The sequence below is a fragment of the Acomys russatus genome, chromosome 11 (genome assembly GCF_903995435.1).
Source record: "Acomys russatus chromosome 11, mAcoRus1.1, whole genome shotgun sequence".
Classification (NCBI taxonomy): Eukaryota; Metazoa; Chordata; class Mammalia; order Rodentia; family Muridae; genus Acomys; species Acomys russatus.
The window spans coordinates 11,631,351-11,644,391 of NC_067147.1; the positions used below are offsets into that span (position 1 = coordinate 11,631,351).

The 13,041-nt window shown below is 48.8% G+C and overlaps 2 protein-coding genes across 2 annotated transcripts in view; one reads left to right on the forward strand and one right to left on the reverse strand.

The window, feature by feature from the left end:
* The first annotated feature begins 36 nt into the window (after positions 1 to 36).
* Polr1c (RNA polymerase I and III subunit C) lies at positions 37 to 4,060 on the forward strand. Its single transcript, XM_051152890.1, has 9 exons — positions 37 to 199; positions 313 to 384; positions 1,833 to 1,940; positions 2,178 to 2,310; positions 2,799 to 2,918; positions 3,001 to 3,153; positions 3,271 to 3,420; positions 3,533 to 3,649; positions 3,751 to 4,060. Exons 1-9 carry the CDS (start codon positions 131 to 133, stop codon positions 3,867 to 3,869), a joined length of 1,041 nt encoding a protein of 346 aa, XP_051008847.1. The 5' UTR covers positions 37 to 130; the 3' UTR covers positions 3,870 to 4,060.
* Positions 4,061 to 5,333: 1,273 nt separating this feature from the next.
* The window catches only part of Xpo5 (exportin 5), a 39,972-nt gene continuing 32,264 nt past the window's right edge, over positions 5,334 to 13,041 (reverse strand). The window contains exons 21-32 of the mRNA XM_051152892.1: positions 12,317 to 12,417; positions 11,573 to 11,669; positions 11,251 to 11,387; positions 10,224 to 10,321; positions 9,789 to 9,835; positions 9,268 to 9,365; positions 8,287 to 8,352; positions 7,636 to 7,718; positions 7,198 to 7,305; positions 6,354 to 6,491; positions 5,993 to 6,157; positions 5,334 to 5,839 (exon numbers count right to left, since the gene is read on the reverse strand). Coding sequence (XP_051008849.1) covers positions 5,702 to 5,839; positions 5,993 to 6,157; positions 6,354 to 6,491; positions 7,198 to 7,305; positions 7,636 to 7,718; positions 8,287 to 8,352; positions 9,268 to 9,365; positions 9,789 to 9,835; positions 10,224 to 10,321; positions 11,251 to 11,387; positions 11,573 to 11,669; positions 12,317 to 12,417 — 1,276 coding nt within the window. The 3' untranslated portion in view covers positions 5,334 to 5,701. The remainder of the gene's footprint in view (positions 5,840 to 5,992; positions 6,158 to 6,353; positions 6,492 to 7,197; positions 7,306 to 7,635; positions 7,719 to 8,286; positions 8,353 to 9,267; positions 9,366 to 9,788; positions 9,836 to 10,223; positions 10,322 to 11,250; positions 11,388 to 11,572; positions 11,670 to 12,316; positions 12,418 to 13,041) is intronic.

Here is a 13,041-nt window from a genome sequence, read left to right on the forward strand (position 1 = left end):
TGGACAGAGGCGGGACAAGATCTCGCGACAGTTAAGAGTACAGGCGACGGAGCGTTGCCGCGGAGACGGAGGCAGGCCGCTAGTACGCACGCACGGGGTTGGAGGCGTCTCTCACGGCGAGTGGTGCAAGATGGCGGCCGCCCAAGCAGTGGAGGAAATGCGGACTCGCGTGGTTCTAGGAGAGTTCGGGGTTCGCAATGTAAGCGCTGATCGGAGCTCGGGAGGAATGGGGGTGGGACAGGGAGGAGGAGGAGGCCTGGTGTGGGGCTCGGCCTCACTGCCCTTTCGTGGACCGATTTCCATTTCCTCTAGGTTCATACCACTGACTTTCCCGGTAACTACTCTGGTTATGATGATGCCTGGGACCAGGACCGCTTCGAGAAGGTAGGTGGGTCTGGAGGTGTCCAGACGGCTTGAGGGACCCGACCTCATCAGTTTGTTTTCATGAAACGTATACTGAGCCATGTAGTAGGCGCCCCATGGACGGACCATCAGACATGGCTCCTGTTCCTAGCTGTTCATTCTCGGTCGGGTAATGGAGCGCGTGAACACATTATTCCGGTATAATAAAGTAGCGATGAAACTGGCTGGGGTCGGGTAGAGGAATCCACAGATGCGCTTAATCCAGCCAATTGAGGTGCCAAAGTTAAGGGTTAGTGAAGGAAGTGCCGTGTGAATTAAGTTTTCAATTACGTAGCAAAAGGAGTGAGAAGCAGCAGGAATGTGTCGTTGCTTTGGTGAGGGGGTGTGTGTGTGAGAAAGGACCTTTTGTCGCTTGAGCCTAAATCTTTTTTTCTTGGTATGTGTGTTTGCCTACATGCGTATTTGTGCACACCAACCACGAGTGTGCCTGGTGACCCCGGATGTCTGAGGAGGGTGTTAGCTCCCAGTGGGTGCTGGGAACCAAACCCAGTTTCTCTGCAAGAGCATTAAGTGTTCTTAGCTGCTGAGCCATCTCTTCAGCCCCGCTGAGGACCTGTATTGATGGCTGGTTGTGTCATGTGGTAAAACAGCAGAGCAAGAGTGATGATACATTCAAACTCCTGTCTGAAGCTACAGGTCAAGTGGATGTGTGAGGTGAGGCCACGTTTCGGGAGTTTCTGAGTAGATGCTTATATGAGGAGTGTGACTGAGGTCACCTCGAGATTAGAACCCGGGAGAAAGTAACATTTACCGGGTGGGTGGAAGAGAGAATCTAGAAGGAATATCAGAGGAGAGGGGGAAATGTTGTTCATAAACCAAGGGAAGAGAGTTGGAAAAAGGAAGCATTAAAGGCGTGGTGACACATGCCTTTAATCCCAGTGCTTGAGGGGCAGACAGAGATCCAGGGCTCAGTTACATAGAGAGTCCCTGAGTGGGATGGGGGTGGGGGGATGGAAGGGGAGGGGACACAGGAAAATAGAAATGCAATAACCAGTTGGCCTAAGTAGTGTGAGGAGTTCAGCCTTTTCATACAGCAGCTTCTGTGTGCGGTCTATCTGGAGCCACATTGCTTATAAGACAAAACTGGGAAGTCAGGCATGGTGGTACACCCCTTTATCTCAGCACCCGGGAGGAAGCAGAGGCAGGTCCAGGCCAGCCTGGGGTACAGAGTGAGTTCCAGGACAGCCAGGGCTACACAGAGAAACCCTGACTCAAACAACCTGAACAAAAACCAAACTAAAAACTCAAAGATTGGAGCTAGAGAAAAAAAAAGAGTCGATCATCTGGGCAGAGGAGGCTTTGGATGAGGGTAGAAATACAGTGCCGGATAGTGCCAGGGGGAGTGATCACAAAGGGAGGCATGGTTACAGGGGAGACCAGCTTCCCAGCAGGTTCTTCTATTGCCCTAGAATTTCCGTGTGGACGTGGTACATATGGATGAACACACACTGGAGTTTGACATGGTGGGAATTGATGCTGCCATTGCGAATGCTTTCCGGAGAATACTGTTGGCTGAGGTATTAGAGGACATGGTGATGGGGCTGGAGTGGGGAAAGTATACTGTCACCTCATTTGTAGAAATGCTCCCCAAAGTCATTCACACCTATAATTGCGCATATGAACAGTTTTGTGGCCAGTCTGGGCTACTCAAAACTCTGAAGGACGAAATAAAAAAGAGCTGCTCCTCCTATGTCCCCATGGAGGGAGATGGGTGAATAGTTGGTTTGTAGCTGGCTGACTGCTTCCTTGGGCAGGTGCCAACAATGGCTGTGGAGAAGGTTCTGGTGTATAACAACACGTCCATTGTCCAGGATGAGATCCTTGCTCACCGCCTGGGGCTCATCCCCATTCTCGCTGATCCTCGTCTTTTTGAATATCGGAACCAAGGTGAGAAGCTGAGATGATGAAATTGAGTAAAGTGTAAGAACTGTCCTGAAATGTGTTGTGGGCTCAGGGTCCAGGTCTACTGCTGTATGACCTTAGTCTAGGCAGTCAGCGTCCTGAACATTGGCTTTGCTTGCCTTTGCTTGAAGTTTGTCACTATATATAAGCTTATAGCATAGTGCCAGCACTCACCTATATTTTAATCCTTTAAGCTTGGTGTGCATGGCAGAGGACAACTTTAGAATAGGTTCTCTCCTTCCACCTTTACATGGTTCCTAGGGACTGAACTCAGGTCTCCAGGTTAGAGCAAGTGAGTACCTTTACTCTGGGCCTTCTTGCCAGCCCCTAATATCAGAGCTAGGGCCAGCGATGGCAGCATGCATCTTTACTCCTAGCACTGACAAGGGCAAGCAGTTCAAGGGCAGCCTAGCCTGCATAGCAAATGCCAAGACAGGCTAGTCAAACCGTCTCCTGCTTCTTCACTTGTGCAGGAGAAGAAGAAGGGACAGAGATAGACACACTGCAGTTTCGGCTACAGGTCAGATGTACCAGGAACCCCCATGCAGCTAAGGACTCCTCTGACCCCAATGAACTCTATGTAAACCACAAAGGTGAGCAATGGTAAAGAAAAGGGCCCGCAAGCTGAAGGGCACAGACTGTAGGGTCTGGGATTTCTGACCTATTTCTCTCCAGTTTATACCAGGCATATGGTATGGGTCCCCCTGGGAAATCAGGCTGATGTCTTTCCGGAGGGCACAATTCGTCCGGTGCATGATGACATCCTCATCGCTCAGCTCCGGCCTGGCCAAGAGATCGATTTGATCATGCACTGCGTCAAGGGCATTGGTGAGAACCTAGTGAGTGTGCCCTGGGTGGGGCAAGTCTGATTGTAGTCAGTGAAACCAAGGAGCTCAGTGGGGCTGAGCAGAAACAGACAGAAAGCCAATGTGTTTGTTGTCATAGGTAAAGATCATGCCAAGTTCTCACCAGTGGCAACAGCCAGCTACAGGCTCCTGCCAGACATCACCCTGCTTGAGCCTGTGGAAGGGGAGGCAGCTGAGGAGCTGTGCCAGTGCTTCTCACCTGGTGTAATTGAGGTGCAGGAAATAGAAGGTATGGTGTCTGGTATGCTGTTGTGATTAAGACACAAGTGAATTTTCTTTGAAGGTGGCAGAAAATAAATGCTCTTCTCCTAATGGACAAGGCGTGACATTGTTTTCCTTAGGTAAAAAGGTGGCCAGAGTTGCCAATCCTCGGCTGGATACCTTCAGCAGAGAAATCTTCCGGAACGAGAAGCTGAAGAAGGCTGTGCGCCTTGCCCGAGTCCGGGACCATTATATCTGTGAGTGATGGTGGTGGCACTTACTCTTTGGATGGGATTTAGAACTGACCTGAAATAAAAGGTAACTCCTGAAAGAACTGAAGTATTTCTTTGGCCTCTAGTTTCTGTGGAGTCGACTGGAGTTTTGCCACCAGATGTGCTGGTGAGTGAAGCCATCAAAACACTGATGGGGAAGTGCCGGCGGTTCCTGGACGAGCTAGACGCAGTGCAGATGGACTGAAGCCGCCACAGCATTCCTGGGATGGCCTGGCTGCTCCTGGAGTGTGAGCACCTCCCCACTGCACTGCTGTGCCCAGTGTGACTAGACGTTCAATTCCAGTCTTATACGTTCACTCAATACATTTTATTAAATGTGTCACAGACTAAGACTATGCCTTTGTAAGGCCCTTGTAAATAAATGGCTATCCTAACAAAACATTTTCCCCAATCTTTTTTGTCTAAAAATACGGAGCCAAGCCTCAGAGCAGGTTGGCAGGGGTTCTCTGTGGGTGTGGGGAAGACACAGCATCATCGCTGGCCCCCTGAGCTTCCAGTGAAAAGGGCTGTCTGTGTAGCTTCAGCCACTGCCTGATCCAGGCTTTGGTGCTAGGGATAGAGAGCTGACTGCCTATTAGCTTGTCTGGCCCATCAACAGGCCTTACCATTTATCCCCAAATAGGATGCTTGGAGGTTTGAAAAAGGAAAATAGGGCCCTTCTGTATGAAACAGATTTTTACTAACATGCAGGTGTACTTTAGAGTTAGCATTTCTACAAAAGGTTCTATAAACAATAGAAAATTTCTAGCATGAAGTCATAGGATGTTAAAAATATTACAACATAATAAATACATCTACATCCTCCATAGCCCTAACCAGTCAGGAGTAGGCAGCTGTCAAGTTTGGAGGGAGATACTGAGATAACCTTCACAATTTGTAGACCCCAAGCACCACGCAGAAGAGGGACGGCCTTGTGCAGCTGTAGACAGTGACCTCACATTCTAGTTGCTGTTTCTTAGCTTTTACTTTCCAACTTCACTGTGTGTGCCTGAGGCCTGCACCATTTAAAGCTGGGCCTGTCAGCACACAGACACACAAGTCAAGTCTGCCATCATAATAGGCAGGGTTAGCCCTCATAGCCATTTTGCTTTGTTTGTCCCTTCCAGGGACCTCTAGAGTCAAAAGTGTAGGCTGTGACTGGAAAACTTTTTTTTCTTTTGTCTTTTTTTAAATCTTTTAGAAATGACCCTTGAGAAGAATCTTCAGAAACTTAAAAAGACCAAGAGATTTTCAAAGGCACCTGGACTCAGCTAGTCCCAGGAGGATCAGTGGCTTTGCTAGCTTGTTAGATAACAACCTAGTTGGCCTGGATTACTTTTGTACAATTGGTGTCATGAGTAGGCCTGAGGCTGAGGAAACCATTGGGGGTCAATCTCAGAAGGGTAAGAGGTCCATTTTAAGGAACATAGCGTTAGACTGAACTCTGCCCAGCTCTCGCCCTTGGATACTGTCTGCAGACTTTAGCAGTAGCCTGTATCATGGATCCCACCAAGTGGCCAGATTCTTGCTTAAGATAAAGATGAGAAAACTGGCAAGACCTGGTTCAGCATGTAGCACCTAAGCCAGACATGCCCCTGGGAGTGGAGGATCCCTGTCAGGCCAGCAGCAGGGGCTCAAGTGGGACCCCTGTACTCCAAAAGAAAGTGACTGAGCCCTTGCAGAATGGCCAGTGGTGTTAGGCACAGTACCCCGGCCCTTCCTGTCTGTACTAGTGTAGCTGCTTTGGGGAAAGGCCATTGTGCTCTAGCTTTTCTTGGAAAAGCTGAAATTGCAAGTTGAAGACCAACTCCCTGGGCCACCTCTCTGGAATGGTGTAAACCCCAACGCCTTGTTACTTTAGGAGGATGACTTAGGTCCTGCACAGGACCCACTTGTCTCCAGTTAGGCCTGGATCTGAGCTTCTCCAGGCTGACATGGTGGAAGTGAGGTGGCAGTGTGAGAAGGGCCTAGAGATTAGCTACAAGGGGGAAGAAGAGATGACAAAGAAGGCCAAGGAAGGATGCCCAAAAACTTGATTCAGGGTTCAAAGATGGTGGCCAGTCCACCCCCCTCACTGTCCAGCACTTCTGTCTCCAGCACTGGTTTGGTTTTTTTGAAAATCGAGGGAAGGTTCTTAATGTGAACTTCTTTTCGGAACTGCTCTCCCAAAGGTTTCTGTAGGAAACAAGAGAGAACTGATGCTGGGTCCAGGCTGTCAGTTAGGGGACCCCGCCACACTCCCCAACACCCTTCCCCACGTCACTGACAGTTGGTTCTGAGTTACCCACATTCTAATATGACAGGCAAGCGTGTGGGTGCAAGGCTTACCCCAATGCAGCCAGCGATGAGGCGTTTGAAGTGGTCCTTCCGTCGTTTATCAGCTAGTTTTTGAACGCCAGGCTTTAAAAGCTTGGAGTCAAATTGCTCCAGAGACTCCTTGTGTATTTCAGGGATCTGCTCCATTACTGCTCTCATCTCTAGGTACCTGGGGCGCTGGGTAAATGAGGTAAACTCACCGGATGGAGGTCTGTCCTGTCACCTTCCCCATTCCACACCTCACCACATCCCAGGGGAAGCACAAATAGTGTGGCATATGCCCAGGGTTAGGCCACAGCTCAAGGTCCTGGGAGCAAGGTGAAGTGAGGCGGCTAGGCGGCAGCCATCCTGCCCTGACGTGCTCTGCACTTACCAGCGCCTCGTAGATCTGGAAGGCCAGGTGGATCAGGGAAGCCATGCACGCATCGTGCTGCCCATGCACCTGCAAACCTCTCAGCACACTGGTGAAAAGCCATATGACCGCATCTGCGAGCAGGGTCCCAGACATCACCTGGGAAGACAGCTGTGCTCAGGAGCCACAGGAGCCTCTAGAGGGCCCGCCTCCCAGTCCTTCCAACTGCCTCCCCGCACTAGCCTGACTTAACCTTTCAGAGAGGCAAGGAGAGGGGTAGTAATGACTGAATCTAAAGAGCCTCTGTCAAGTTCTCAACACGTGCTTTTCTGAAGGCTGTGGAGCCTTTACAAGTTGGGGCCTGATTGGCAGAAGTAGGTCACTAGGCCAGGCTTTTAACAGTTATAATCGCCCTTGGTTTTGACCTGTGCTCTCTGTTTCCTGTCTGCTGAAATCTGAGTAGCTATCACAACATGCTCTTAGCCATGCTTTACCCACCATGAGCTGAATGAAGTCCTTTGAGACTGAGTCAAAATAAACCCTCCTTCAGTCAGACTCTATTAGGTAAATTTGGTCACAGCAATATGAAAGTAACTAATAGGACCTAGGCCTATGGTGTAGGTCTGCAATCTCAGCTACTCAGAAGAAGGAGGCAGATTAGCAAGGCTTCAAGGCCTGTCTGGAGTAAAAAGTGGCAAGTTCAAGGCTAGCTTGGGAGACCTACTCATACCCTTGTCTCAAAATAAAAAGGAAAAAGAGAGTTAGGGCTGTAGCTTGGTGCTTGCCCAGCACGCTTGTAGCCCTCAGTCCATCTCCCATGCCCCACAAAACCAGACCCATCCCAAAAGACAGCGAGTAAGCATACCTGTTTTAGGAGAGGCCAGCAAAGTTGTGACGTTGCCCGCTGGCAAGACAGAGTGTCCTTCCAGGTCAGAGAATTAAACACTGTAATTAATAGCGCTGTGCAGACATCCTGAACAGGGAAGGAAGAAAGATAACAATGGGAAATAAATACTTTACCTCCAATTACATTATACACCAAGTCAGGCTTTAGTCCCAGCAGCCAGCCTGGGCTACACAGTGAGTTCCCGCCAGCTGGGGTGAGACCCCGTCTCTTAAAAAAAAAAGGGAGGGAACTGGGGGGAGAAATAGCTGTATGTCGACAGACAATAGCTCAGGCCTACAAAGGCCAAATACCAGAAATCTGCAGCAAGGCACTCATGAACTTACTTAGAGCATCTGCCCAGAGAAAGGAAAGCGGCAGCTGGACAAGGAGAAGGGTACCGCTGTCCCCCACGCCTACCTCATGGTTCATCAGGCATTTGCCCAGGTCTGTGAGCTCTGCCACAGATGAAGGGGTTGCTTCGGTGGCCATCATCTCTTCGTCTGTAAGCAATGCAGAACATTAAGCTCCATCCTTCCTCATCAAAGAGGAACAGCTGACCTGACCATCCCGGCTAGCTGGTACAGAGCAGTGCTACACAGCCTCATGCACAAAGACTACAGACGCTTGCTCAGGCATAACCACCTAGCTGTGGATGACACGCAGGAGCACTACAGCAGCTTCTGGGTGCAGCTGGCTGCAGACACTAGGATATTTCCTATGTGAGTGTTGATGCTAACAGACATGGGCTCAGTTACTAGAGTATAAAGGAACAGCACAGACTCTTCCCTGATGACAGCCTACACAGTGAGAGGGACGGGCGATAAATACATGACTAAAGCAGAAGAGATTCTGCAGTACTTGGCTCTGTGATGTCTGGAAGGCTGGTCATGAAGACCACTGGGAGGAGAGAACTCTGAGCAGAGACAGAGTGAGCACGAGGTTGGGGTCATGTCTGCTGCAGGAAGGAAACCACTTTGGATGGAGGAAACAGCAAGGAGGCCAGCACAAGATTACAGCTACAACTATTTTGTCTCTTTCTCTCCAGGGGCTGAGCCAGGACTCACTCACCATCCCCATTCGCAGCAGCGGGAACGGCGCTGTGGTCTGCCGTCTTCTTTGATAAACAGCAAGCCACTAGAAGAGAAGAGTTGCTAGGTATCTACCCACCCAACGACAGTCACTTCTCCTCTGTTGTCTGGCCAGACGAAGGCTGGTGAGCAGATACTGTTCAAGTAAGAAAAACCAGCTTCACCGGCAGAAGGCACAGACTGTGTGTGTTCCTCCTCCAGTCAGTTAGCCAGGGGGCACATTACAGACTCCTCTGAGAATCAATGACCAAGGAAGGCGAATGACACATCCCTAACTACCTTGGATTGACAATAAATTCATCAACATTTCTGAGCATGGAAATTGATGTCCATGTCCAAAAATTAAAATTTTTTTCTATCTTGATCAAGCTAGAAAGTTATTGCCAACATTAAATCAAACTTCTATTTTGGATCCCTTTCTTTTTAAACATTTATTTATTATGTATACAGTGTTCTGCTTGCATGTGTGCCTGCATACCAGAAGAGGACACCAGACCTCACTATAGATGGTTGGGTGCTGGTAATTAAACTCAGGACTTCTGGAAAAACAGCCAGTGCTCTTAACCTCTGAGCCATCTCTCCAGCCCTTGGATCCACACCCCCCCCCCTTTTTTTTTTTAAGATTTATTTACTATTACGTATACAGTGTTCTGTCTGCATGTACACCTGCAAGCCAGAAGAGAGCACCAGATCACATTATGGATGGTTGTGAGCCACCATGTAGTTGCTGGGAATTGAACTCAGGACCTCTAGAAGAGCAGTCAGTGCTCTTAACCTCTGAGCCATCTCTCCAGCCCCCTGGATCCCTTTTTTATTTGGCACAGTTTAGTTCACAATTCAGGAGCCATCTGAATGACTGAAGGAACATTAGCTTCTTTCTGGGTAATGACTTCTGCTCAGCCCGAATCCTCAGCCTAGCCTCTGGGAAACGTACCAGCCCTGGTCCCCACAAGCCACTTACTGATTAGGTCCATGACTTCTCGGGTTAACATCCTCACCAGTTGCTCCTCCAGCATTTCTTGAGACTCAAGGTTGTCCTCTACAACCTCATCTTCTCCACTATCAAAAACCAGAGAGCAAGTTCCATGGGACAGTAAAGGATGCAAGGACAGGCAATGTGGTAACCTCGGCAGCCTAAGGCCACACTCCTCTCGGATCCTGCCTAGGACTGTGCTCTGAGATCTATCAGGGACGGACAGCAGGCCGCTGAAGGAAATTATCTCTTGTGACTCTGCTTGGTTGGAATGGAGGGCTCAGAATCAAACTCCAGAGTAGGTAAGGGGAAGGTTCCCACAGGAAGGCTTAATCTCCACATCAGGCCACTCTTGACAGCCTGTCTAAACCACCTCCCACCTAAGCTGGGAAAGATGACAAACTATGGCTATTCTGGCCCTAGTATAGTCAACACCCTACCTGCCCCCTCTTCCTTTCCCTACCCAAAGCTGGCTGCAGGCTCTCCCGCCAAGGAGTGGCATTCCTTACCACAGCGTGCTCCTCTGGATGATGACATTCCACTTCTGAGAGAGCCTCTGCAGAAACAACAGAGTGCTAGGATGGGGGAGGCTGCAGAGCATGGAGTCTTTCTCTTTGTAAGAGGCTTTTACTCTGTAGGCAAGGCTGGTCTAGAACCCACTATAAATCCAAGGCTGACATCAGGTGGCTTACTCTTTCACTCTTCATCGTATTTTCTGAGTCTAAATCTCCTTGAACCTGGAGCTTTTAAATTACCATTCTGCCAGGGAGGGCTGCACCTATCTCTCTACCTCCCCAGTGCTGAGGTCACAAATGTGTGGCACCACATCTAGCTTTCATGTGTGTTCTGGGACCTAAGCTTATGTCATCGAGCCATCTCCCCAGCCTGGACCATGTGTTTAAGAGCACTCTTTGGTCCCCCCCTCACCCCCCCAACCCACTTACCATGTGGAGGTAGGTGAAGAGAGGTCCAAGGATGGGGGATACCAGGGTTTCAAAGTGTTCTGGGGGACAGAAGAGCACGAGGGGCTTCACAAAGACACGTGCTACTGTAGGTTAAGAAGTGTTAGCACATAAGCAGACCCTTCACTTTGCAGCCAAAGGCTGCACTAGTGAGCAACCTACTGCACCAGGATGCTAAGAACATCCTGTGTTACTAGAACGACACTCCCCGCCCTGCCCTTGTCCTGGAAGCCTACACTACACATATGCTCAGTTCCCTCATGTCTTCAGCTTAGCTGTCCATTATGGGCCTGGGTTGCTGAAGAGTAGAAGAGTTAAAGACACTGTCATGTGAAAGGGTTTGGAAGACAATGAAATCTTGAGTGTTCCTTTCAAGAGAGGACCCAGCTGGCTGTACCAGCATCCATCTGTGGTCACAGCTACCCAGGACGCCGAGGCAGGAGAGTCGCCTGAGCCCAGGAGTTCCAGGTCAGCCTGGGAAACAGTGGGATTGCCACTCAAAAGAAAACCAGAAATAAACCCAGGCATGGCAGCACCCAGGACTCAGGAGGCAGAGGCCAGCCAAGACCACGGAGAGACCCTGTCTCAAAAATGCCAAATAAATAAATCAAAACAAAATTCAGCTGGTGGCACATGAAGAATCTAGCATTTAGGAGCTAAGGCAGGAGAATGATACATTTAGTGTTAGCTTGGACTACAAATACCAAGCCAACCTAAGAGGAAGGGCTAAGCAAAATATAAAAAAGGAAATAAATTTAAAATTTTGTATTTTTAAGAAGTAGAAAGACAATAATTTATCCTCAGAGAAAACCTCAGGTTGTAAGGTGCTCCGCCCCACACCCCGAGCTGCCTTCCTCCTTCTTTATCTGTTTGGTGTTTTGTCTTTAAGAGGACGGTGATGCACCAGGTACACAGTCCTACCGGTTCCTTGCAGTCAGGCTTCCCTCCTTCTCACTCCTACCTCTACTCTCCTGACCTTCTGGGTTACTTAGCACCATTGCAAGGATATGAAGCATAGATTTGAGACGGAAGTCAGGAATATTGTTCAAGTTGACAAAAGCTGAGCCAAGGAGCTGTGTAGCAAGGTCCTCCACAGTATAGAAATCTTGCTGCATGGAAGGGCCTGCTTTCCCGAGGATATGGTAACTGTAAGGCAAAGGCACTGGTGTTAACTAATCCCAATACTGTCAGACCTGCCCAAGGGCTCCCAGTGCTTGGTTAAATGAGGCGACAGCTCTGAGTGTGGTATGCACGCTCAAAAGTCTGTGTTACCATCCCTACAACAAGGAAACTCTAAGAGGGAGTGTGGAGCAGCAGTGCTGGGGCTTTACCAGTTTTCATAGAGGATGCTGAAGAAATGCTGCATTCGTTCCAAAATAGTTTTATTGGCAGGGTACTCATTGAGTTCCAAGAGAGGCTGAGGTAATCCTACAAACAAAAACTGGGTTGGGAACATGCTATTCTCAAAGGCACGTATGTCTACGTCTGTGAACATGTGTACTCTATTACACAGCAGCTGGCCATATAGTCTAGTAGGTGGAGTGCCAACACCATCATGAAGGTGTTACACCTTTCCCCTCCTCCCAGGACCAGGCACACACTAGCTAAGCTGTATCCCCAGCCTAGCATCTCTCCTGCGTCTGACAGTTAGTTTTCACTGGTCCTCCAAGAAGTAACCTCCCAGACAAACAGGTTAGGCCTCGAAATAGACTCTGCTAGGGACCTGCCTCTTTCCTTCACAGCAGGCACCATAATTAAGACTATGTTATCATTTCTGTCTTTGTAAAAGACAAAAATGAGTGAATCTATCAGAGAAAAACAAACAAGCAAGCAAGCAAACAAACAAACAAACAAAACAAAAACAACAAGAGATATGGCTCTACCAGCTACTGTTACCTGGATGCTAAACTGAAGGAGGGGTTAGCAGGGAAAAGCTGCTGCTGTGAAGACTTAAACGCTAACACGGACATGGATGGATGCTCTCATAGCACCTCCAGGGGCTCCACAAACCCACTTCCTGCCAGGTGGCCTTAGGCACGTGGGACAAACCTGACAGGGAGGTCAGACCTTCTTACCTAATATTGATGTTTTTTCAGATTCAAGTATATCCAGAGCCTTGGTAAAAGGCTCTGTCAGTTTGGTTAGCATTTCCGGTGTGTGTAAAGTATTGTGCATTCTGAAAGAAATAAGGATGTTATGTAAATATCTGGCTAGTCTTTCAAATAGATTCCACCAAAACTACTCCCAGCAGAGGGAAAGAAAAAACAAACAAACAAACAAACAAACAACCAATGAGGATTTCCCAGAGAAAGACACGCCTTTAATCCCAGCACTTGGGAGCTAGAGGCCAGCCTGGTCTACAAGTGAGTCCAGGACAGCCAAGGCTACACAGAGAAAACCCTGTCTCGAAAACCAAAAAAGACACAGATTTAAGTGTTAACTACATTGCAAACAATTCCCGTGGCCTAGTGACACCAAATCTCAGGACTGCAGGACAATCACAATAGCAGATGCAAAAGTCAAATTCCTCCTTTTAGACTGAGTCGATGTACAACACCCCCAGCTTTCTGAGCACCAGTGGCACCAGCTGAAGGAAATGTCGGTGACCCCGTGCTATGGGCATGACATGGAATAGTATGGCCCATCTTTCAGCTCCCTGCCTCTATGTGTGGACACAGACTGGCAATCGTTACTACAGCTTCCAAGAGGAACAAAGTAAAAAAACAGTTCCCCATCAGAATGACTGTTTTATAAGAGACAGGACCCACCTCCTAGTCATACTAATTACTTCATTGCAGAG

Excerpts from the sequence above, each read along its gene's own strand:
- Polr1c (XM_051152890.1), top strand. The coding sequence starts at position 131 with ATGGCGGCCGCCCAAGCAGTGGAGGAAATGCGGACTCGCGTGGTTCTA. Across the intron at positions 200-312 it reads GAGAGTTCGGGGTTCGCAAT|GTTCATACCACTGACTTTCC; the intron begins GTAAGCGCTGAT and ends CATTTCCTCTAG. Across the intron at positions 2,311-2,798 it reads TTTTGAATATCGGAACCAAG|GAGAAGAAGAAGGGACAGAG; the intron begins GTGAGAAGCTGA and ends TCACTTGTGCAG.